Consider the following 26,050-nt stretch of genomic DNA (forward strand, 5'->3'; position numbering starts at 1 on the left):
CAATCCACATTTGTTCAGCCCTTCCCGGCAACTACCGGATGACCGCTCGTGTTTGTAATTACTTTTCGTTTTTTTTTTTTTTTTTACCGACGGGATTTTTATGAAATGCTTATGGAAAAAGTTTTGGCGTGTGCTCAACCCCAATCTATCCACCGTTGCGCTTCCGTCGAGTCCTGGCCGTCATATTATTATATTATAATAATAATAATAACATGCCTCGTTATTCTGCTATTTATGAGCGTCGGTTTTAGTGTGAGGGCTGCGAGCGGCCATACGGAACCGATAAATTATTAACGGCCGCGGGTAGCACATAATAACCTTTCAAAATTTCATTGGACGGCGACCGGAGATAAGTTGAACGCAGGTAATCCTGCGGCACCCACATTGTTACATTAATATGAAAAAAAAAAAGGAGAGCATTATTAAAAAGCCATCGATCCGAAAGTCCATCAAAAGTATATGGAAAGCTCCTATAGTCTTGCCGTTTTCCCGGTCGTACTCTACTTAAGCCACCGGTCCCCCTTCTATCACTGCCAAAATATTCAAATATAATTGGTGAAAACTGTTTCTAACCACACAGGCATAGAATAAAATATAAAAAAAATGTCCAAAAAAACATCTATCAAATTAATATGCCTACGATGCTTTCTAGAGAACGCATACAAAATACTTTTGATTGTTATTAGAAAGATAATACGTTTAACGGTGTTTTGTTTAGACCGCTCGAGTAAAACAAAATTATCAATACAATTTTAAATGAAGAATTTGAGAGATAGTCCAATTCGCTAATATTTATTTATTTTGTTTCTAACACTTTTTTTGTTTTTGAAAATCTGTTTCTAACACAAATAGTTTTACTTATTTTTTGAACGTTACATCATTCAATATCGAAAGTACAATGTTACACCAAAAGTCGTTTACTTTAAAAATTACTGCAACTACAGTATATTTATTAGGCACACATTACACATAATTATTATCTGTGTAATAGAAAAAAGTAAGTAAAATAACTAATAAGAAATAGTTAGACTTATGATATTATGGTGATTTAATTAAGTTGTATTAATTGTTGTAACTTGATCAGCGGTAGAGCTGAAGCGTTGTGATATTTATTGTAAATTCTAATGCTCTTTTTAAAAATATACTTTTAATTATACTTTCTCGTTCTATGTTTATTTTGGTTTCATCAATCATAATGGATTTTTTTGAAACAACACCAAACGACGCACAAAAAAACTATTTGCCACTTCCAATATTTATTAAATGTTCATAAGCTTTTCAGAGTTTCGCGGATAACTCACAAATATGGCCCAACAGCTATACCTGAAAACCAACCACCTAAAGGTCCAAGTCGACTCCACTGATAACTACAAAAAAAAACAATACATTTTCTAAAATAATGCAGAATATTATTGCATTTTAACTTTAGTCGAACAAATCTTTCAATTAATAAAAAATGTTTACCTTTTCGCCGAAATGAAGAAAAAGATTTCTGCAGCAATAGAAGAAATAGGCTACTCGGTTCGAAAAAGAACTAATATTATCTAACCATTAATCGAAAATTTCATAAGAAAAGCACTATTTTATTTTTCCAATCATATTCATTACATTCTGATTTAAAAATATCTACTGTAATTGAAGTAGCGGCATAACACTATTTCCCACCTAACAAACCACAAAAATCTATTTATCTCAAAACTCTCTTGTACTTCTATTTCTACCACCAAAAAAATAAAAGTCATACAAATCGGTGGTTACGTGACCTGATCGGTTAATAAAAAAAATAATTGTCTTCATCCTTAATCAAAATTTTTACTTAATTTAATTTATTTATAACAAAACCAAAATTTACCTTGTATTACCTCTACTGAAAGACCACTTCACAATGTCTTGTCTTTTATTGTATTGTTCGAATAACTGTAACGGTTGTATAAATTAATATTATTCAGTATTCGTATCCTAACGAACTGTACGTTTTGTAAATAGTTATCTTGTTTAAAACCACCAAAAAAAAAATTAATTTTTCTAAGTTTAGATGTCCTTAAGTCAAGAAAACTTTAGTAAAAAACAAAAATAATAATAATTAACATATTAATGTATAATAAATAAAATAATACAAATTATTAACTTCTTATTACACAAATATTATTATTGAGATTTTCGCTTACCTTGTCCGTTAAGTTATGAATTTCAACTATTCTACAATACTTAATACTTTTAAATTCTTAACAGTGCTGGGGGGCGATTTTTGAACCTTGTCTAATTCGATAAACATTCAAGAATCGCCCTGGTTCATAAAAACCACAATAGCCGTTGGTAGTATGCATCAATAGCATTTTCACTGTGTTGGTTTTAATAACTAGTAACCACATATTAGGCAACAACAATTGACTTTGCTGCTTAGAGCACAAACAACATTACACATAGCCATAATCAGTGTAAACAGATTGCCAATAAATAATGTTATGCTATTAGGTTGAAAAAAATAAACACTTTGGTTAAAAAAATTTAATTATTTCCGATGATTACCTTCTTTAATATTATATTGTATACGCCTATTATTATTTAGGTATGCGTTATTTTTTGAGATTATTTAATATCTAGTATGAAATATAATTTTTGTCTACATTTTATGATTTTTTTATTCATATTTGTATAACATAATAATTATAACACATTTTCAAATGTTTATTTTAATATTATCACAAGAAACCATATCGTGATGATTATTAATTTACACATACGTCTTAAAATCTTCACTTTCCTAGTTTATGAAAAGTTTGATTAAAAAAAACAATATTACAATACTGTACCTGCTTGTAATGTATGTTTATTGAATAGGTCAAATCCTTTTTTGGAACGATTAAAGACGTGGCGTACAAAAACAATAACTTTATTTAAAATCAAAAAACTAATATAGCCAGAAGACGGTATGACTAAAAAAAAAAACTCACTAAAAGTATTTTTATAGAAATAAAAACATGAATTAAAAAATACAATTAATGAAGTAGTACAATCATTTTTTTACGCCGTTTATGACACTTTACACTTGTCGACATCTTCGCTGTCTTCGTCTATGTCGACTGAAGACGTTTCGAGCTGACCACCCGTCAGTATGTTGTTGACGACTGCTCTGGCCAAATAACCCGTCGTCGTCGAATACTTGCTCGATATGAACGGGTCCAGGTCTTCGCTGACTTTCAACATGTTGTCCTGTAGGCAAGTCGCCATTAAACGGTGAAAATTATCATGCAATTCACACAATGAGAAAAAAACAACAACAGAAACGTTTTTAAAAATGTTTATTTATGTATCGAGTCAGCCACCGAGTTTTAGCAGCAACTCATTAAAGCTATAAGGTCTACCAATATAAGTGTATTTTAGCTCACCGTAAAAAAAAAAGTGTACTATATAAACACTACAGTTAGGTATACTATAGACTCCAAAGTGGTTTCCAAGAGGAGATCAAAATTCAATGATAATATTTTGGCAACAACTAAATACAACTAAATGTATGCATAATACATTTAGTGAGAGTATTATAATGTGATTATGGCTTGTATATACAAATATTACTAGTAGGTATACAACTTTGGAGCATTAAGACAAATAAGTGCTTTGGCGTGAATCGCCTAGTATAATCTTATGTTTGAATACTCAAGCACTTATACTCATACTTTGAGTACTAAACAAAGACATTAGTGTTCTGTTTAAAACGTGTCAAGCCAACGTACGGATTAAATGACTTGAGTCAAGTGACCAACCCTTTTGGCCGTTTAAATGCTTTCACAGATGCCCATCCGGTCGAAATCAAATATTGGCAGACCCCAGTCAACACAGTATAATAATAATTGTATCTCAGAATTAAACGATGGCAAGTTCAAAAATAGCGATTTTCAGTTTATTACAGTTTTACATATTTTATAAGGGTTATAAGAGTGTATTTTATCATTAGACAGTATGCTAGACGCTTAACGTTTTTAAGATCTCCTGTAAAGTGGTCACAATGAGAATAACGGTCGTCTAGATCTAAGATACAGATACATCAGCAGTCTTACCTTGCAAAACATTATATTGGCTTCTGTGATCAAACTGTCAAGATTCAGTTCGTCCCTTAACGTGAGTTCCGGGTTGCGAATGAGAATCGTGGAAACGATACATAACAACTGAAACGGAGACAATAATTGATTATTATTCCACCTTGAACGATGTTGCAAGTGCTTTCAGAAACTTAAGTCACCACAAGTTTGACAATGCTATAAAATAAGCGACCCCAACGTAAAACCCAGTGCTGAGCTATCTCAGTTACCAAAGATATTAATTTAAGTATTAGGTAACTGAGTAGTTCAATTTTCCAATCAACTTAGTACAGTTATGAACATAGTTAATGACACATTTTACCGCGTTTAAGATACATTATTATGCAATAGTTAATACAGATACATTAATTAATTTTAATTTGAACTAGGGTAGTCATTAAAAGAAATAGGCAAAATAAAAATACCATGGTCTTAAATAAATAATAACTGGCATAATTGTGCAATGGCCTTACAATATTATAGTACCTACCACCTAATAGGTTTTTCTTAACCGATAAAAACGAAGGTAAGGACTTTCTACTAACATGTCCTTTTGTTTACAAAAAGCCTGCCCAACCGCTCAGTAGGGTTTCCAACATTTTTTTTTTTAGACCACCGGCTTTTCTGCAGCTTACTTATTATTGATCACACGGCCAAACAGCTATAAGAAAAATGCGAAAAAGGTCTGGCTAAAGAACGTGATCGGACGTTTTTTATTTTCCCAACGGAATCTTTTCTAAGGGAAATATTATCCAAGTGTGGTGAATAATCCCAAAATGTTTGTTTGATTAACGATTGGCCGACCGGCGTTTGGCACACACAATATTATTACCCTCTGTCGACGTTTGTATTTTTTTCAAAAATAAAACCCTTGGACCATTATCGACAAGAATCAGCCACCGAGCTCACTTTTTTGTTTGCTCTTTTTTCCACCGAAAACAATCCATTAAGGATTGCAATAACAACACAAAAAATACTAAATACATTTTAAGTGTATCTATAATATTATATATTGTTTCTTCGCGAAAAACAAAACATCCTTATCCATCGTATAGCCTCGATTTCGTTGTACGTGCCTTTCTCAAATAAATAATAAATCCTCGAGCGAACGGCGGCGCACCTATAATGCACGTTTACTCAAAGCCCCGGAGTAATTACTTTTTTGGAGTTCCAAGAACAGAGGTTCGCCTAGAAGCGGCACCAGCACTATCAGCATCCACCGCCCAAGGATGAGCTCAAGTATTTTTTTCCGAGTACCCATTTAATAATCTAAAGCCGTACTTATTTTCCTCGTATTCGCCATTATCCCTTTGGCTTTAATAAAGTACACATATACACTATTCCAACGCACACCGGTTAGCTCCTAATTGAATCGCTCTAACCGTGTGCTCGTCCTACATTAAAACACAAACGTTTTGCGGCGATGGACGAAAAAAAGAGAACTGCTTTAACGTTGTTGCGGGCACAGGTTAAAAGTTATTTCACTCTTGGGTAGGTCTAATGGATAACGAATTTACTTTTACTCGGTACAATTACACGCGAGTTACGGATATATAATTTAGCCCAGCCAAACTTCGGGCTACGACTTAATAGCAGTTTAACTTGTGCTCGAGCCCAACAGCTAAACGTCTGGCTGCAATAAGGGTAAAACGTAATTAAATAGTCGACGAGAAAGCAACCCGCTACAATACACATGGCAAGCTTTATAAAATATACACATACATATTTATTCATAATTATTTTTTATTTCTAAATTGAGGTATGGCAATTAACAAACGCTGTGTTACTCACTTTAATTTAACTTAAGTAAAATGAAAGCACTTGGGTGAATCAGACACATTTCAAAATTGTTTACCTTGCCATTAAGGAACTCTAACGTTAAGGAAAAATAACACATTAAAATGTCACCGACATAAAGGCAAGCAGCTTGAAGTTTTAACCCATATTTTACCAGATCGTATTAAGAAAACGCTTTTGTATTTAACAACCGAAACCCACTTATTTTCACTTAAAAAAAAAATGTGGAAATTATAAAGAATGTTTTTACGACAAGCTGTTTCCTGTCTGTGCTTAGGGACATCGTATCCATAACTCTTTACTTCGCTAAACTTCTGCCGTTGGCAAGAATAATAATTCAAATTAAGATGTCTTAGTAGAACATAATTGCCCCATCCCCCCAAAAAAAAGAACCATAGCCAGATTATTGTGAGGCCTAGGGCAATATGAAAAATGGGAGTTTCTTTTCAGCACAATATGACCTATCTATGTATGATATGGTGGGAAGTATTCTCCCGTCAGTAAATCACGTCGATCGTAGGGCATTGTACTTGAAGTATATATTATTTAACTTAATGTTCGATATGTTTTATTGTAGCTCGAACTTGCGTTAATAGTTAAATGACCGTTTCGGCCGCCTTCAGCAGCTGTCCGTAAAACAGTACCTACTGAGCAGTGGCGTATTTATAGGGGGGGGGTATGGTGGATAGATCCCCTCCCTTGCCCTTTTTTTTTTTTTTATAAGACTAGGTATAAACAGACTAGATCCCGTATTCTGTAATCTGTTAAGCGACATCCTAATCTACTTGTGTATATATTTTTAACAGTGTAATATATACCGATTTTATTCACATTGTTATCCTGTGAATTTGTAAGTCAAAGGATTGCAAGAGCTAAACCCAATTTTATTTTATGATGATAGACTATCTAGGGCAAGGATATGAGCATTTAGAGCATATTACTAGTTTTTGGGTACCCCCAAAATAACTTAAAAAGTCTATGATACTTTAAGAAAAAAACTAAGCCCCAAAAAAAAATATTTCATATCCCCCTCCTCAAGAAAATCCTATATACGTCTCTGCTACAGTGGAAAAAAAACAATAACAGATGCGCTACACATGTTTGTCCTTGCCTCGAGTAGGGACACACTCGGTAATATTATTTTATATTATAATATTATGCTGTTGTATTTGTTTTACGTTTATTTTAACGGAAAACAAGGTTAACGTTTGTCGACGGCGTACATGCGTTCCATCATAAAACGGTCACGTCGTTTGTTTTGCAGTCAACAATTTCCATTAGACCGAGCAATGGCGCATAAACGCTGTTTACCTATTTAGTAGCGTTTGTTCTATTTATTTTTTTCCACCGAGCGCCTAACCAGGAGCCGGGAGGCGATCCCCGGGGATTAAGTACGGCCCGGAAATGCAGGACGTGTTTACGATTTTCGATTTGAAACTACACACACACACACACTAGCTCGAGGGCAATACATATTATACATATACCTTTAGCCGTTTTCCCCTTTTGCCCTCGAGTGAAACACACAATGGTCGTTTGTGCATCGACAGGTAATTCAACACATAAAAAACGATCGGTTCCGAAAGGGTTCACACATGCAATGGCGAACGGCTGAAAATATATTATTACCGTCAGTACACACATACATACCTCGACCACTAGTTGCCTATATTCGGGTTTTTGTATCCGGTTCAACATGTCTTCGACGAACAAGCCGAATTGCAACTCCGAATGGGTCATGTTGTTGACGGTGGGCTGTTGCGGCAACGATTGATTCAACACCCTTATGCCCCTGGGCGTTCGCATGAGTATGTCCCACACTTGATTGTAAAACCTGTTGGGAACCCGACACCAGCAGCCCTCGATCTTGCGCTTGTGCAGCATGTTAACCCTGCGAAAACGACCAAAATCAATACACACCATAGCAGCCGAGGAAAAGTTAAGAGCAAAATACAAAATCGCTGTCAGGTGGACGGTTAGGTTAGGTACAAGTTCCCCGTCCATTTTTCTTTGAAGGGTACTAAATACCTAATAATCATTGTCGATACTTGAGCTCGTCACTTCCAATAAAATAAGCGTTTATTAGAATAAAAAAAAACTTGCTAAAGGCAGGAAGTTTGAAGTCGCTCAAGTGCTAGCCAGCAATGTTTGTTCTAAATGTATTTCAATTGAAAATCTTAGCTAATGACAAATAACGACTTCAAACCAAACGATCCCAGGTTGAGTATAAGACAAAAGTTGGAATCGGAAGGGTTTTCCAAACTTTCCTTGGGACACGATTTTGGCAATACTACTAAAAGCGAGGAAAATTGTTTCTTTCCAAAAGCTTGTCGGAGACTAATGATAATTGCTTAAAAATAAAGATCCAATTACAAATCGTAATCATTCATCCTACAAACTTAATTTTGTCCAAATTATTTATTTCAAAAGTAGCATAGCTCATAATTACTAGAGCTGGGCTTTAGTTAAGTAAATTCGAGATTAAAAAAATTGCTTTTATTCTACTACTAATCAATTTATTTAATTATGATTTCATTAATTTTCTACAACTAATTGAATTTATTTTATTTTATATTATTTATTTATTTTATTTTATTACAAAAAGATATTAATTTTTTTTTCTTTTTCAAGTAAGCAGATAAGTAAAATCTAAAAAAAAGGTTTTGGTATTTAAAAATTAATTAAGTTATATTTGTTTATATGAACAAATCATGAGTAAAATAAAATCATAAATAATTTTATATGTAAGTAAAAGTTAGTTGAAAAAGAAACTAAATTATTATTAATTAAATATTTAGTTCTACACATGTTTAAAAATGAAAACCGTACTAATTGTTTTGAACTTTTATCAAATCGGCCAACACTGGTTACAACTAGCAAGCCATTTTACTATTTTGAAGAAACCGCAATAACTAGTTGGTCAACACACTTGTGATCTTTGAAAGGATTTTATACCCCGGTAGTCTACCCTATAAAAATTATACCCAGGTATAATTTTTAGCGACATTGGGTTGCAAAGAAAAGCAATCGCTCGACGAAGCCGTTTGCAATGTGCTGACTGCTGCACTTTCATATTTTAGGCCGGGTTGTTTTGCGTGCAATACAACCATAAACGTCTTGAAAAGTGGTCGATTCGAACGGATGGCGCCGAAATGAAAAAAAGGACCGGCCCGGTTGCAGAAAAAGAAAAATGGGTCGTCGCTATGATTGATGTATCGATATTGATGAGTCGGCCCAGGAAATGGGTGCACCAAAACCAATTGGAAACGTGCCGAAGATTGACAGAAAACGAGGAAAATCCGTTGACTAATATGATGTATTACACCGTACTGAGTGCACTATGTGCACGCTAAGGTTTAACAACGTACCTAGCCAATCCGAGAATTCTATTTCATAAATAATTTATAATTGTAACTAGTTTAACGTTTTCATATGAATACTGGTTGTCACACGATGACGAATACCTACCTAAGTAAACATTTACATATTTTGTCACGATCGTCGAGGCGATAAATTCTGTATTCTTTGTACGAAATACTTTGTTACCACAGATCTGATCAATCCATAGAGCGTATGATTTATTACTGCTCTCCGACCGAAGAAGTTTTTACCTATTCATCTAACATCATTAATAAAAAGCTCAGACTCTCGTTACTTCGGTTGGTTTTTTTTTCTGGAATTTAGTTTACACAAATTTTTATCCCAACCCGTTTGCGAGGTAGAAACGTTTGAATATATTATAATGTTGGGTTTATATTGGTAATACTTTTTTCAATCACGTGTAACTTATTGACAATTGAATAACTAAAAAGCAAAGAGGTCAACAATTTTTGTTTCCGGTTATAGTTTTAAATATATTTAAATCTCCGATCGTTGTTTAATTTTGTTGTTATAATATATATAATTTGAATAACATTGTCTTTGACCGTTACCAATTATGTTCAAGTTGTGTGAATTATATTATATACAGTTTAATTTAGAAACAATAAAAATAGTATATTTATTAGTTATTGGCTACAATTTGTAAAAACTGCAATTTTCTAATTTATCCTTAATGGACCAAATGAGTTTAATTTTTGGAAAATTAAAGAGGAACCAAACATAGATTTCTAAAACTCATTAAAGAGTAATTCAAGTTCACAAGAACGTTTGTTTTAGTTCCAGTTCAAACGTAATGTTTTTGTTTAGTAAAATAACGATTTTAAACAGCAACTTATTGCTAAACTATTTAGGAACGAAAAACTCCATATAAGAGATAAAAAATTGTCTAACTCTAGACTACATCACTACACGGATTTCCTAAAAAAAAAAAAGAATATCGCACTTGGATTGTTCAATGGGCAACGTTAAATAAACTCGGAACTTTAATAATATTTGAACAATTTTTGTCTGAAACTTTGGAATAAAAGTTTTGTCGATTATAGTAGTTGCATAAACTCATCGACCGACACACATCCCGTCATGAGAATAACAATTCAACTTTTTCTATCTTTATGCAAATCCTATACAACACCACTGCGTGTCAGATCCAGCGTTGTATATAAATCGCCACCCAAAAGCCTTGTTGTTAAATATACCAAAGCAACTTAACGGTATCTATTCGGTTAACTCGGTTCATATATTTTTTAAGTATTTTTTTTTCGTATTTAAGTATACTGTACATAATTTATTGGGTACCTCATACCTAAGAATTACTCAGGCCACCAAAGCTTTTATTATACTACAACATTTTTTTTTTGTTTATTCTCCGTAAACTCCGAGAGAGTTTGGATAAGTGCTTAGGTCGTAATAGTGTACTTAACTACGGCTTTAGATCCAAGTCTCGGGTCAATCGGATGTACCATTGTGTGAATGTTTTTTTTATTATATATTTTTTTTTTCGCTCATACGCTCGCACTAGACGCGCTATGCGCCTTTCATAATGTCGAAGCAGCGCCTTACTTTAACTTATGCTTTGTTTTGTTTTTTCATTTATTTTATAACCCAATAACGGAATGTTCCTTTTTGAATTGTTTAGAGGGGAGTTGAAAAACCTAACACGTGCGCTGGGTCTTAAGAGATTCGCGAGACCAATAAACTAAAAAAAACAACACTCAGGACATAATATTATTATCTAAAACTATGTTTACGTGACGCGATTTTCAATTTGTCGGTAGAACATAATTCGCGTTGAATACATCATTTCGAAGGTCAACAAAGGCGCCAAAAAGCCGTTTCAAGCGACTTGTGCTTTGCAAATCGAAAATCGACATTAAGGATTATTTATGTACGGTATTAGTACCCGACGCGGCCAAAGGTAACTCAATAGTATTAATCACAATAACAGGTAAGTAGTATCAGGGGCAATGCATTTTAATGCCCAAGAAATTAACGCGTCTAGATAATAATTTATTATAGGAATAGAAATAAATGGAACAAATGCAACTGAACAATTCAAAAGTATATAAATACAATGTCTTTATAAATGTACAATGTTATTATATGTACATGTATTTAACACCAGGTGGTTAAAAATCGTTTAATTAAAGTTTAATATTTCAACTAATACAAATTTAGAGATTGCACTTACTCTGTTTAACTAAAGTTAGCCTACTTAAGTATTTAAAGTATTCAGTTCTTATACCCGTTCTAATGTTAGTTTACTTACCCTTCTTTTTGCGCCCACACTTTGACAGTCAATATTTTTTGCAACAGTTGCCTGATAGCGTACGGACTCAGATTTTCTAAAATTTTCTTTCCGTTTTCCGATTGCAGTTGCAATTTCATCGCTTCCAACACCCATCTGAAGACATTAATTATTTTATGTAATTATAACCATATTAATAACACAACGTTGGCTTGGCATTATGTTTCTTTCAACAACTTTTTAAAATATCGTTAGAATACATTTTTACTATTACTAGAATAGGTAATATATTATTGAAAAACTTGATTTTGCGTATAATTTAAATGCCTTTTGTAAATGTGTAAAAAAAATGTTAACGTTTGTAAAAACAAGTTTAAACAAAAAAAATATAAACTGTGTAGAGAAAAAGTTAGCGAAAAATGCCATCTTTACCACACAGTTAAGTATAAAATTAGTATTTATTAAAACACAATTTCCCAATGGCGTAGGTATATAAATATTGTTATATTAATTACTACCGGTTTCGATTTTTGGTTATCTTCAGGTTGTATGAATAAAAATGCATACTAAGTTAGAAGATACAAATATCAATTATTACAATATTTATGGTAGGATGACAGAATATGTCAATTTTTATCAATTTATGTAATCAGTTTTATGTTTTAAAATATATATATATATATATATATATATTACATAATGTTATGTTTTTGTGCAATTTATATTATTGTATGAATAAAATAGACTAAATGATTTTTATGCATATAATTAATACTTGGAAAATATTGTAAAAATAGCTTTTAACTATTTTTTGACAAAATAAAAATAAATTGTTACTGGGTCATAACTTGAAATAAAATTCGACTATTTTAAATAATCATAATTTTACCTTCGATATGAATCTAAAAAGGTATTTGTTTTTTTTATTAAAAAGATTTTTACGTTATGTCATGTGAAGCATAACAATATGTTGTTTTTATGTAAATTTAACATTTGCCCATTAAAATTCAAAGAGTGACCATATTTAAATAAAATCACGCCAATTAAGAGGACGTCATATAGCTATTTTTTTGATAAACCTAATATTTAACATTAACAAAATTAAATTTTTTTACATTTTTAAAAAAGCCATTAATTTTTTCACGTTGTTATTTTCAAAATCGGATACGACATTGTCTCCAAAATGTTGTTATTTTTCGATTTTATAATGTGTGTTTTTGCTATAAAACAACCATGGACAGAATGCGTTATACTAATATAATGCATTTTGCGTAGGACACTATGTTTAGATAAAAAATATTTAAAATCGCTGACAGATGCTGTGATAGTCCGAAAAATAAGTTAACTACCAAAACAGAGTTCTAATTACTAAACTAATTACTACACATTACAATTTAAGCTTTAAATTGAGATTTTTCAAAAAATTGCCTAAAGCTAACTCCTTAATAAGTAGCGGGTATCACGTCTTCTTAAGAGGACGCTACTCCACCCATTTTTAAGGAGTAAAATATAGGCAACTTTTCACAAAATCTTAATTTAGAGTTAGAACTGTATAAGTATAGTGTATTGAGGATACTGTATTGATTGCCATTTTTTTCGTCAGACTATCACAGTAATTTCTATAGGATAAATTACAATTTTTTTCACATCAAAACTGCTTTGCGAGGGACAAGTATGTGTTGAGGTGGCCAGTATTAACAATAGATTTGCCAAATTTTCACTATGTATAGAGAAGAACTTTATCTACGAGGTAGCGTTTTTATTCTTTTGATATCCATACTTAATTTTTTTTTTTATTTACAAATTAAAAAAGGAGAAACCAATGCATCTTTGCATCTTTACGAACGAACAATTTTAATTGTGCTTGAGTTGTCAAAAAAAAAACGCTATCCCGTAGATATAGTTCTTCTTTATCCATTGTAAAAATTATATACTGTTACTGTTAATACCGCCCTCGCATTCTTGTCCCCCGCAAAACTATTTTGAAGGATAAATTAAGGGGTGGTAGCGTCCTCTCAGCCATGGATATAATACTATCAGTTTGATGACTGAACTTTTATAAACAGAAATGTTTTCTTCGACTTAGCCGGTAGTGTTTTTGGGCATGACAATTTTTAATATATTTTCGATTGTTTTCTGACATTCACTCACCCCACTCGGATTTTGAGTATCCCTTTGAACATGTCCGGATGGGTGCCGATCAGTCGACCGCAGTACAAAATGATTTCCTGCTGGAGTACGGCCTGTATGACGTTGTACGGTTGTATGGTGGAATAAATAATGGAGTCTATCACGTCCGGCGTCATGGGCTTGTCGAATACCGTTTCCTTGTGTTCCACCACCCCGACGGTCAGCTAGAACGATAATGGCCATCGACATCGTTGTGTGTAATTAATAATATAATATTATTATCATAATTATCACCGTATTCATCGGAATGGCATACAATTCATAACGGCCAACAGCCAGTATATTATGTCTAATGGAATACCGGATAAAATTCGGTATTATGATGTGCTTTAGTTAGGTACCTGTTTGCCGTTGACCAACACGGCCGTGATAAATGGACTGATGCTGTCGACCGTGTGACGCAACAGACTACTGCAATATCTGACAGCTATCCAATAATGTAGACAGCCCGCTGTATGATACAGGTTGGTCAGTTGGGTATGGACTGTGAAACGCATAAAATTCAAATAAGCGTTTAGCCATAGTAATTAATCACACTCAACACAAGTAACTCTGATGTGTACTGTGTGTAATAGAAAATAACACACAAGTACCTATCGCCAGTGTTTCGTCGGGTGTAATAAAAATTAATGATAATAATTTATTTGATTTTCATAAAAACAAAAATTAGGATTAGGGGGCGAGTGGGTAATAAACATAATAAACATCTAAGGTAAATTATATATTTTACCTTATAATAATAAACATTGTTTAACGGCTAATATTTTGCAACACTTGGTTTTGGTTTTACATGTAAAATCTACTAATCATTATTTTTAATCGCATAAAACTTACGACTAGTTGATAATCAGCTTCGAATAAATATTTTTTAAGGTGAAAGATATTTTTGAGTTTAAGCAGCGTAAAAGGTGGTATAGTTTTCTTTTTAGAAAAAACCAACACTTAATATAGACCAACGTAATGACAGAGCGTATACGAAAATTAATTTTTTAAACTAAGATGAGTAACTTAACATTATAACTGATTTTGAAACATTCGGTTTATAAAAAATACAATACCTTTGCACTGAAATTCATAAGAGACTTGCGCATGTTTAACTCTTTGAGGAGAGGTGGTAAATAACTAATTATATATATATATATATTTAAAAGTGATGATCACATAAAAGTAGTTAGCTAAATACACCATTAGAATATTGCGGTTAGTTATTATTTTGACTTCTCACTTGTATAGGTGTAGCTTATATTTTTTTTATCCAATCTTTTTGTTTGTTTTATAGTATTTAGCTTGTTTCATACAAGTCTATTATTGGTGATATTTCTTGTCACCCAAGGAATGAATGAATAAACTATAAAATTTAATTTGTAAATAATTCACTTGAAGGTATGCAGTAACTTACTAGATGAGCCTAGTACTTCTTTTTCAAGACCTTCTCTCTTGAGCAATATCCCGTACAACTGAGCTTGTGAATATAAACCGACGCCCTCGTGTAGAACTTGGATAATCTCATTGGTACTTTGGAATAGATATTTCTAAAAAAAAATTACAGTTAAGCTAATAAAAACATAGTTTTTTAAAAATTATATTTTATCCAAGAAACTTTTTACAATGATGTGTTTTTATTTAACTTCGACGAGTAGCTGAGAAGGTATGGTTTTTACAATGATGTGTTTTTATTTTTTAGTGCCTGGACGAAGGACCCACGATATCTTTTCAACCGCTAAATCTATTTGTTTATGTAGCAACTCTTCATGTATAGAAATCGTACCAGTAAGGTATAGATCTATTTAGAGTCTTCACTATGACTCAACACTACTGTGATGACCTTTTTTTTGTCAATATATTTTTTTGCTTAGGTATTTCGATTATAAATTTAACACAAAAATTATTAATAATCATATTAATATCAACTCAATTAACTTTGATTTGTTAATTATAAAATCAAGTTATTGTTGCATTAATTTATACATCTAATAAAAGTTAATTTATATATATTTATAATATGTAAGAAAAAAAATTATATATTTTTAAAAAAAAGCTAATGTAAAACCTGATGATGGTAGCATTGCTACCGAAATACGCATATACACTAAATATAATATTAAGTACATTTTTTAAGTATAAGTTATAATTAGTGCTAAGTACGTATATTATTTTTTGTGGTGGAGTGTTTTTTTTTTAAATTTTATATTTCATTGTATAACCATAAATTGCTCAAGTTTTTTCTAGATTATATTTTATTATTTTTTGACATGTTACACAAATTAAGCCTATAAATATAATATCATGTTATTATGTCTATTGTATCAATTAAACAATAATATTTAAAGAACCTAGGGCTTTGTACATAATATTAAAAAATATTATTTTTCGGAATATTATTTTATAAACTTCAAACAAACGATATAGCTTGTCAGTTTTGTATTTTAAGTAGGCATGAAATAAAATATTTTGCGTCTTACCAAAGCCCCGAGGGATCTCTAGAAATAACACATTAATGTTTGCTTTCCTTACAGTTCATATTTTCACTCTAAATAACTGACAAGTCTATATGAAAGTGTTCTTGAACTTTATTTTTTTTTTTGACAGCTTGTGCGAATACATTCTATATGTACTCGACATTTTTTTCTTTTTCCAAAAAAATATAAAAACACATTTCTGTCAGTCTAAAAAAACTTTTTCTGCAAGCATCGTTCCATCGCTATCGGTTAACGATCAAATCGAAATTTCCAGGCAAAAAATAGGATTTTACTCAGTCAGGCGCACTTTGATAAAGGATAAATATTGCTAGAGAACACGTGTATTAGTATTAATTGTAGTGAGACCGAAGAGGGGGCAAATTGCCTTTTAAAATGGCATTTGTGTTTTTTCACTTGAAAAAAAAAAGGTAATTTAATTTATTTTAATACAACAATGTTGTTTACGCAGAATTGAAACAGTTTAGCTAAGTAATTATCTCAAAATTTACATACACGAAGAACACATAAACTCAGAAAACAGGACTCAACAAATTCGCATCTTTAACATAACAACTTTCAAAGATTCATCTAAAGACGTTTTAATTAGGTAATTATTTTCCACCTCTTCCGTTAGTCAGGCTTATTTTAGATGAACTTTAATAGACTTTGAAAACAGTAATTTAACATATTAGTATTTGATGTTATCGCAAATGCGTTGCATTTTAGAAATGTTATCTTGCATCCTTTTTAATGTATTTACCATTAGCCCGAATTCTGTGAAACATCTACCTACACGTCAAATGTTATTCAAAACACTACTCGTCTTAACGAATATTTAGAACACTTAGAATTTGTATGGAAAGCTCAATCTCGCACTTATATAATTAAATGTACTGGACAAAAGTAAAACGATTTATCATTTCAAAAACGACAAATTAGCTTAATAAGGATGGAACGTATCTTAGAGATAACTTCCGAGAAGAAAATCCTGAGAGCATTCAAGAATTTAAATAAAAAAATGAAGATAACAAACAGACAAATTTTTGATTCTAAACATAATATGAGATTAAATAAATGGCATATAGAACATATTAATTAATAATAAGTTGTAATCAAAAAGTGAAAAAAATAAAACTCTTATATTATCAATTGAATATACTAGGTTATTATTGGTCTTAGTGTAATTTATGAAAAGCCGAATTTAAGGAAATAAACTAAAGAGTGTCTAAATTGACTTTCAAAAAATCATTGGCAGTATGAGGTGTAATTATTTGGTTTTGTAATATCAGTAAGTTTTTGGTTTATGAATAACAGTTTTGCAGAGTTTTAAAAATACATTATTTATTTTCTTTTTAAATATAAAAAGGTTCAACCATAAAACCATTCCCAAAGTCGTGCCTACTCTAGTTTTCAGGGGTAATCGAGGTGGAACTATGTAAACGTGTTACAACCTTATTGATAAAGATATTTTAATAACAATAATATGGTATTATTGGATTTACCTGTATGTTAATGACATCTTCTTCATAGGCCACCGTTTTCGGTACGTCGGTCAAACTTTGGTAACCGCTGTAGTCGTACTCCAACTGTCTGAACGGCTGAAATTTCTTAGGAAACTGTTCAGCCTCGATATCGTTCATGAAATCCAAATGTTCTAAGTAATTCAGAATCATAATAGTAAGTGCGTGTCCTCGCAGGTAAGTTAGAGTCACCGACTCATCAGTCTTTTGTTCTAATATTACCCATGCAAGACGAGGAGAGTAAATTTTGCAACCTGCCTATTCGCACTTTGATACCGTCGCAGTGACCTTTCTTTAGCATAGCGAACAAATCCAACATCTCTTCGAATTGCGGATCTCTGCAACACAGTCACACAACCAATTCTATATAATATAGTTATTAGGTTTTAAGATCTCCTTAAGGATTTAATAAGCTAGAAAATCAACGATTGTAAATAAGACATATAGAGCATACCAGAAATACTATATACGCCACTAAAATCTCTGCGAGTCATTGGTTTAAGTAGTAGGGAAGAGGTCCAAAGTTACAGTAGTCCTAAAGGAGTCTATTCTCGATTAGAATGATTTAATTATAGAAAACCAGCCTTCACTCACCTCATGTGTTCTTCGCGGATCAATAGACAGACCGTGGGTCTACCTGACAACCTCCAAAACCGGCTGACGAACCTCAGCTCTGTTTTGATGTCGTCGATGAGCAGAGACATGTCGCGGTACAAGTAGAATTCGGATACTTCGAATATCAAAGGATAACACAATACTGTCATTCCACACACTCTGTACATCTATCAGGAGAAAAAAACAAAACGATAGTTTTCTTAAACGTTTAGCTAAATATTAATTTTAAACGAAATCTCAATAGCGTTTTGTTTTGTTTTTTTTCAATAAGACTATTCATTAACTTTAAAATCCTGATTGTGTCTGAAAGATGACTCTTAAAAAACGTATATAATTTCTAACACTGTAAATTATTTGAGAAATACACGCTATTGAAATGTTAAACATTTTACCGCGTATTAACCTTCTTAAATGTATGTCAAACAACGCTTAGAAGTTGAGCCACAGGTTTTATTATTTGTCTAATATTATATATAACTGGGCCAGCCTATTCTATACCATTGCTTTATTTATGTTTATAACATCCACCCACTTCTTCCTTGGTCTACCTTAGCCTCTCAATCTCTCTATTATAATATCTGTTAATCGTTTTAAATATTGTTTCCCCGTTTTCTCGCAAATCGAAACCATTTTAATCTATCTATTAATGGCTCGATTTTCGAAATTCATCTTAAATTACACTCCCTAACAGCACAAATAAAATGAAATTATCTACCGACTTCTATCGACTTCCTGATGTCCATGGTGGAGCCAATAATCAACAAAAATCCGAAGTCAAATATCGGTAAGTTTTTTGATGGTCTTAAGACTGCTCATGGAAATCAGTGGGTACATATTTTTTCCTTGTGCTGTTAGTGCTGTTGTGGGCACATTCCTAGTTCTGTCTAACCTAGTCACTTTAATCATTCATCTCGACGTATTCATTTCAGTTAATTCCAATTTCCTTTCCCCTAAACACATATGACATAACACACCTGTTGTCTTGTTTTACCTCGTCCAACCGCAATTCATTTTTGCTCACCATACCTTCAATTTTGTAAAATTATACTTTTGCTTTTATATTTGACCATAGAATTATAAAAACTGTAATACCACCCATTGACTTGCCACTTAATCGGCTTAGTTGCAAACAAACCTACAGCGATATAAATTAATCATCTCCTCTGCAAGTATGATTTACATCTTAAGACTATACATAATAAACAAATGATGAACTTTGAGGAGTTTATAGTTTACCTTGCTAGTGCCCAGAGCGCCAATCGGTCGTAACGGTCTTCCGCTGAGATTCAGTTTCTTATTGACGCCCAAATGTTTATATACCTGAAAAAAACGAGTGGCACGTTCATGTAATGAAACAAATGCATTGTATTTAAAGGGCGTGCACCGACCTTTACAAGCTCAGTTGAAGACCATATCTGAACCGGTTCGACTTCGTGGGGCGTTTGCGTTTGGATGCCGTACGTCGCCATCATAGCCTGCAGTCGCATCGACTCGGCTATCAGAACCACTTGAACGACCAAATCGGTAGCCGTGCCCTGCGTAGCCAAGGAGGTCGTGCAAAAGAAAAGAACAGAGTGTAAGTAATGAATAATAATGAAATCATGAGTTTTTATGCCGTTATATTCAACAGAATTATTTTTATTTTGACTATAGTTTTGCAACAGCTAATATAAAACAGATAGCCGGCAAAATGAGTTAAAAACATTATTGTTAATTCAACCAAAGAAATGGAAAACTTATTATTACAAAATGTATTATAATTAAAACTAACTACAATGATTTGATTGGTTTGCAAGTACAACAACGTCGTTTCGGCTAAGATTTCAATTTAAGTAGCCTAACCGTACATTATACTTTTTCAGGACGGTTTGGAGTGAATCCAAAACGAAAAGTTTGTACCGACCAGCCGCTGAGTCTGCTGAACGAAAGTATTAGACGAAGGGTAACCTAATAACACACTAACTCAATGGATTTTGCAGCCCCGTTTGGTTTGACAAATAAAAAAGTTCCAGAATTGTAATACTGACTAATATTTATGAAACATAATATACCATACAATAATAATTATTATTATTATTAGAAGCCACTAAACAAGTAAACTTTTGGTGTGCAATTTAAAAGTCCGTAAAAACCAAACATATAGTAAGAAAGATATTTTATTTACAAAAAAGATTATAATAAATTATGAGTTCTTGAGAAATAACCATTTTCACTATCACTATAATCATCTCTACCATACATAATATATACTAATAGATTAATAATTAAAAAACTAACATTATAACAATTTTTTTATAAATATCACAATATTATAAATAATTATGTTGTATAAATAACACAAACTCATGCACACTAGAAATATACAGCGGTACAAATGTATTTTACGTATAGACCCTTTGGTAAGTGTCACACACAAAAACAACAAAAATAGTGTTGGAAAGCGATAGATATGTATAATAATATGGATATAAAATTGTTTACTTGATGTAGCTAACAGTTTTTCAAGTTGAATTGTATATAATTAAAGCCATTTCGTTTGCAGAAATATAGAACTTTACTTAAAACAGTCGTTGGTTAAATAGCCCAGTGCAATAATATTTACAGTTATAGCTAATTTGTGCAGTTTAACATTTCTGTTAAGCATATGGACGTTAGGTAAAAAAACACCTAAGGTTTTGATGACTTGATAGAAAGTTAAATGTCTTTTTTTAATATAAAGAAAACACTATATTACTTTGGAGGTATATACAATTTTTAATTTAAGTTTTAAATCGGGTTTTTTTTTTGTATATTATACGCTTTTTCTTTTGTAAAATTGAGAGAAAAAAATCTATGCTCGAAACGTACATAATAAAAAATCGTTTAAGAATAATAACGTCGCTTTTTCTTTTTAGTAATCCTATTTACAATTCTGACCGGAGGCGTTTTGTCCCTTTTTCACATCGTTAGTCCAATTTCTAACGCCTTTTTCAAAACTATAGAATAGCCTTTTTTTTTTTTGACAGCCCGAGAGCCTGCTTCCAATTATAATGATTTACAAAACAGTAACGTGAAATCTTGAGTATTTTAAAGTCTGACTCATACATACGTGTTATGAAATAAAAACCACATTCATAAAAATGCTCACTTTAATTCGAATACTTTCGTGAGTAGGGTTTTTATTTAATTATATTAAATACCCCACAAATTAAACTAACTATTATGCTAACTAGCTGTAAACATTGATTATTAGCATATTCTATCTACATCGAACGGAAGAGGATTGGTTAATTTAAATATTATACTATATGTACAGAAAATATCACACAAACCATGCTTTTTTTTTCTTTCTTTTTTTTTAGCATTACTTACGGTATTGTGCCTGGTCTGCGACAGGTTGCGGTTTTATATACGCACATGGTAACATGACGTGAAACAAAATAATATAATAACTGCATACATGAATACATTGTGATATAGGTAGATAATATAATGATATACAGATTTTTTTGTTAGTTTCGCGAGTGTGTCTGACATTAAAACCTAATACGGTCGACCACCGTGTGTTCATAATGATAATAATAATAATATCGATAACGTGGCTAATGAACAACAGTAATTACGGTCATCAATTATCATTATCATCACGAACCTCGCCGGTCTATAATTATGATAATCACCTGAAAAGCCGAATAACGTCCCGGTCTCTTAGGTCTGTTGTAGGACGGTAAGTACCGGCGGATGGGATCCAGTTCATTCATGTGCAACAGGTTGGATGTGAGTAGTTGTGCTATTATGTACAGTGCCTGATTCCACAAGAACAACGGTTGTTTCTCGCCGTCTTCGCATTTGGGCCCGGGCGACCTAAGTTGACTGCCAGGGTCAGCTTTTTCATAGTCTACGTTCTCCTTGGTAACGTAATAGAACATCGGTATGAAAGGGTCTGAAAACATGCGGAAAGACGCAGAATAAAGATGCTGCGAGTACTCTTTATAGATTCTAATCCACATCCGAAGCTAAAAAAAATGCAAAGCTCATACTGTCACTTACCTCCGAAACTATCAGTCTTCATCACGTCTTTCAGCAATTTCTTGTACTCTTCGGTTTGTTGAGGTAAGTTTTTGAACACTCCGTCGATTATCATGTATAAATAGAACATTGGCCATTCATTTTCAATGTTTTCAAAGTCCTGAAAACCAAAATCAGCGTGACCATCCTGAAGCAGGTATATCACATCAGGTGTGTAATAACTATTAATCTTTGACGCCACATAAACTTAATTTTACAAAAATATACTACGCTTACAGATATAGGAATTAGATTATTGCGTCGACTGAGAGAAAAAAAAATACAATATAAATGTCTATGCGGCAAAAAAACGATAAACATTTTGTTCATTGGACCATCTTTATATTATCAGTCAAAATTAATGCTGAGAACAATAACCAGTTGGTTCTATACTTCATCAGGGAAAGCAATAACAGCTATTGTAGGTCGTGAAATATAATCAGTGATTCTGGTCAATGAGTCAACTTGAGTTTATTACTGACTATGTTGTTATGACCAGAAATCTAAGCCTAACCAACTTATACGTTTTTATTTACTGTTTTTAATTATTAATTTTGTAAAGAAATTAAAAACAACACGATTACGACTATACTCGTTATTTTCCATAACGCCTACATTTTTTTTTAAAAATCTTTTTCGCTCAATAATGTTTTAAGATTCAACACAAATATGGCGGATTGGAAAAGCGCAGTCCATTCATAACTTTATTTATGTTTGATCCTATTAACCGATACCACTTTGCCAACTATGAATTATAGTATAGGCCAGACTGTTTAAAAAATATCATACTAACTTGAGTTTCTCCGACGTTATAGTACTGCCGGTTCGGATCTTCAATGGCGCATTTGTAGCCGTCACGCTTAAATCGCTTGAAACCATACCGGCCTTGGAGCTTTTTCACTATGTTGGCTTTTGTATATGTGACCAGTATTTCTTCGTGGGTGGCAAACGCGGGATAGGAGACCGTGGAAATCAGCGCAGAATCGACAGCCTATAAACAAAGAAATTAGTCTCATGCAATCCAGTCATACCAGCTGGCAAACACAAATAGCCACCGTTATGAGTGTTTATATGAATTCTAAACTAATAATTTATTAATACTTTACTTTTGAACTGGATTCTCTGGGCAACAACGTCTCGAATATACTCCTATTTCTGTTGTGGGCATCTATGTCCACGTAAATCACCGACCACGAAGCCCCCTTGTCTCCAAACAGATTGCAACCGTTGATAGACTCCAAAGCGCTTTTTGCCATTCCGATAGAACTACAGTTAACGTACAAGTATAACACGGATTAAAAAATTTATTTTTCACTAGCTTTACGTTTTTCGGTCTAATTTTCATATCTAAATCTCTAAAACTTTGCTTGAAAAAGTGAAATAAAGAAAAAAATGCTATCCCTTCTAAGGGAAAGGGTTTATGATATTTTTTTGGTTTGTTAATGTTCATCGATAATACTATGTTTGAATTACTTATTTTTATCAACTGCAGATTACAAGATGTTATTTGATTATTATTTTAAAATCCCCATCAGTGTTAAGTGGAGTTAGCCAAAAAGACTAAAGTAGAAGGATGAAATAATAGAAAAAAACAGTACAGTGGGGTCAGGGCATAGTAGGAACGGAGCATGGTGGGGTCCGGGAGGTCACAGGTTTACAGGAATTTTTAAATCTGAAAGTGACAAAATCACCTCCAAAATAAACGCTTCGATGCAAATCAGTAGTTAATATTTTTAAGCCAGTACAGTCCAAACCACAGTGTAAACCAGCAAAGAAAGTATTAAATTGAGGTGCTGTACCTATTTACAAATAAGCATCAAAGCGTTAATTGAAAAAGATTTTATCCGAGATGACTAATACAATAGAGTATAGGCATAATGGAATCAAAGCATAGAGGGGACGTAGAGGTCACAGGCTACAGGAATTATTATACATAAAAGTGATCAAATTACTTTCAAATAAACACTTTCAAGTATACACGTGCCTCAAAAATCTTTAATATAGTTGTAGTACATAGACATAATATCTCTGTAAGCATGCATACACAGATGTACTATACAAACAATAAAAATAAAACCAATTCTTCGAATTTTAAACGGCATTTATACCGAATACCCTAAAAAATGTTTAATACTTTATCGTATAACCGAAACAGTAAGAAAGTATTAAAGTGAGGTCCGTGGTCTGCAGACTAACATCAAAGCGTTTATTTGAGTGATTTTTACCACTTTCATAAATAATAATTCTAAATTTTTCCAATTTTAAGGGTAATACAATGAACTTTTTAAATTGTTTAACTGCAAATCACTTTCAAATAAACGTTTTGATGTGAAGCTGCTTAAGTAGAAATACAAAATAAATCTCTTAAAATATTTTAACATAACACTTTTTCTTAACCCCTTCATGCATGACTTTTTATTTTTTTCCCAAAAAAATTGTACTGATTCTAAAATATATCAGGATTATGGGAAAAATATTAAAAAAATGATTTCAGCACAACTTCCCCTTAATTCTCCTCAAAGTTTAATTCGTGCCTAATATGGCACAACGCGCACCAAATGTATGTTTGTGCCACTTATGGCCATCATGCATTAAAAAACACAATTTTTGTTCGTGCCATATCTGGAACAATATGCACTCAAAACAAATGTTGTCATAATTGGTATTCATTTTTTGGCATTTTTTTTATTACTGACATTTATTTGTGATATATATTATATAAGATAATTAAAAAACATGATTTGTGTAATTATCATATTTTTTTTTTTAATAATGTAAGTAACAAATTATAATAACTTTTTATGCATGTTGTCCCATATTGGGCACACAATAAGTTTTTGTTGTAATTCAAAAACTATTATACTTAAAAAACTGTTCTTACTTTTTGTTATGATAGCATGAAAGAAATAGTTTTTACCCGACGCGGTGATAATATTTTCAGTTGTTTATTGTTCATCTATAATTCACAATTTTAACGCTAGATGAAGGTACTTTACATCAAAATGGGTCAGTTTGTTGTGCCGAATTCGGTCATCTATGCAGTTATGTCATAAATTAACTTCCAAAGCAACAAATAACAAAAAACTAATTTGTGCCATATACGGCACAACATGCACGTATAAGACATGTCGTATAAGGTTTTTTCCAATATGCATAATTTTTTTCCTTGTTTCACTTTTTGACATGCACATGTCTTATAGCTGGGGGTTAACCTGAACATTTCATGTCCGTCACTTTTTTGAGTCACGCTGGTTGTCACAAAATGAACTATGTTGACAACTAAATCGTTGCTAGGGAAACTGTTCATTTTACTCGTTTGTGTCGTGTGTGAGACAAATCCATGTGAAAATGTATCTGCGAATAGCGTGGATACTTTTTAATTTAGGTGAAGCATAAGGATTTTAGGTCTGAAAATAAGACCGAAAGTAGATCTAGAATGGAATTAAAACATATACAATTTCCTAAATATCTGTAGTCAATTTTTTTTTGTATGATGGAACCCTCCCCCCCCAAAAAAAAAAGGAAGACTACATTTTCACTGTAGTCAAATCACGTGAGTAACAATAAACAGATTTTGATTCAGCTAATAAGGACTTAAGTCGCATTAATTGGGAAGTCACCTGAACATCCATGTCAATTGACCAAGCTGCTGATTATTTCAAAACTCTACTTTTAGAAGAGATTCGTAATCGGGTGCCGTTAAGTACTTTTTATATT

The 26,050-nt window shown here is 32.3% G+C and overlaps 1 protein-coding gene across 4 annotated transcripts in view; it reads right to left on the reverse strand.

Moving 5' to 3' along the window:
• Positions 1-2,860: 2,860 nt before the first annotated feature.
• LOC126836388 (probable phosphorylase b kinase regulatory subunit beta) overlaps positions 2,861-26,050 on the reverse strand; it is a 37,090-nt gene continuing 13,900 nt past the window's right edge. Inside the window, exons 5-21 of one of the 4 annotated variants that reach the window (XM_050569726.1) lie at positions 23,440-23,599; positions 23,127-23,324; positions 22,316-22,481; positions 21,946-22,208; positions 21,638-21,652; positions 19,675-19,821; positions 19,523-19,606; positions 18,266-18,453; positions 17,894-18,009; positions 17,654-17,805; positions 15,092-15,224; positions 14,034-14,176; positions 13,654-13,856; positions 11,524-11,658; positions 7,527-7,767; positions 4,059-4,166; positions 2,861-3,213 (exon numbers count right to left, since the gene is read on the reverse strand). In XM_050569726.1, the coding sequence (XP_050425683.1) occupies positions 3,034-3,213; positions 4,059-4,166; positions 7,527-7,767; positions 11,524-11,658; positions 13,654-13,856; positions 14,034-14,176; positions 15,092-15,224; positions 17,654-17,805; positions 17,894-18,009; positions 18,266-18,453; positions 19,523-19,606; positions 19,675-19,821; positions 21,638-21,652; positions 21,946-22,208; positions 22,316-22,481; positions 23,127-23,324; positions 23,440-23,599 (2,632 nt within the window). In that variant the 3' untranslated portion in view covers positions 2,861-3,033. The remainder of the gene's footprint in view (positions 3,214-4,058; positions 4,167-7,526; positions 7,768-11,523; positions 11,659-13,653; positions 13,857-14,033; positions 14,177-15,091; positions 15,225-17,653; positions 17,806-17,893; positions 18,010-18,265; positions 18,454-19,522; positions 19,607-19,674; positions 19,822-21,637; positions 21,653-21,945; positions 22,209-22,315; positions 22,482-23,126; positions 23,325-23,439; positions 23,600-26,050) is intronic. The other 3 variants (XM_050569728.1, XM_050569727.1, XM_050569729.1) reach the window with 3 other exon arrangements.

The sequence above is a fragment of the Adelges cooleyi genome, unplaced genomic scaffold (genome assembly GCF_023614345.1).
Source record: "Adelges cooleyi isolate 19-005CV unplaced genomic scaffold, UGA_ACOO_1.1 ACOO_flye_CR_arks_rails_tigmint_CR_PRNA_247, whole genome shotgun sequence".
Lineage (NCBI taxonomy): Eukaryota > Metazoa > Arthropoda > Insecta > Hemiptera > Adelgidae > Adelges > Adelges cooleyi.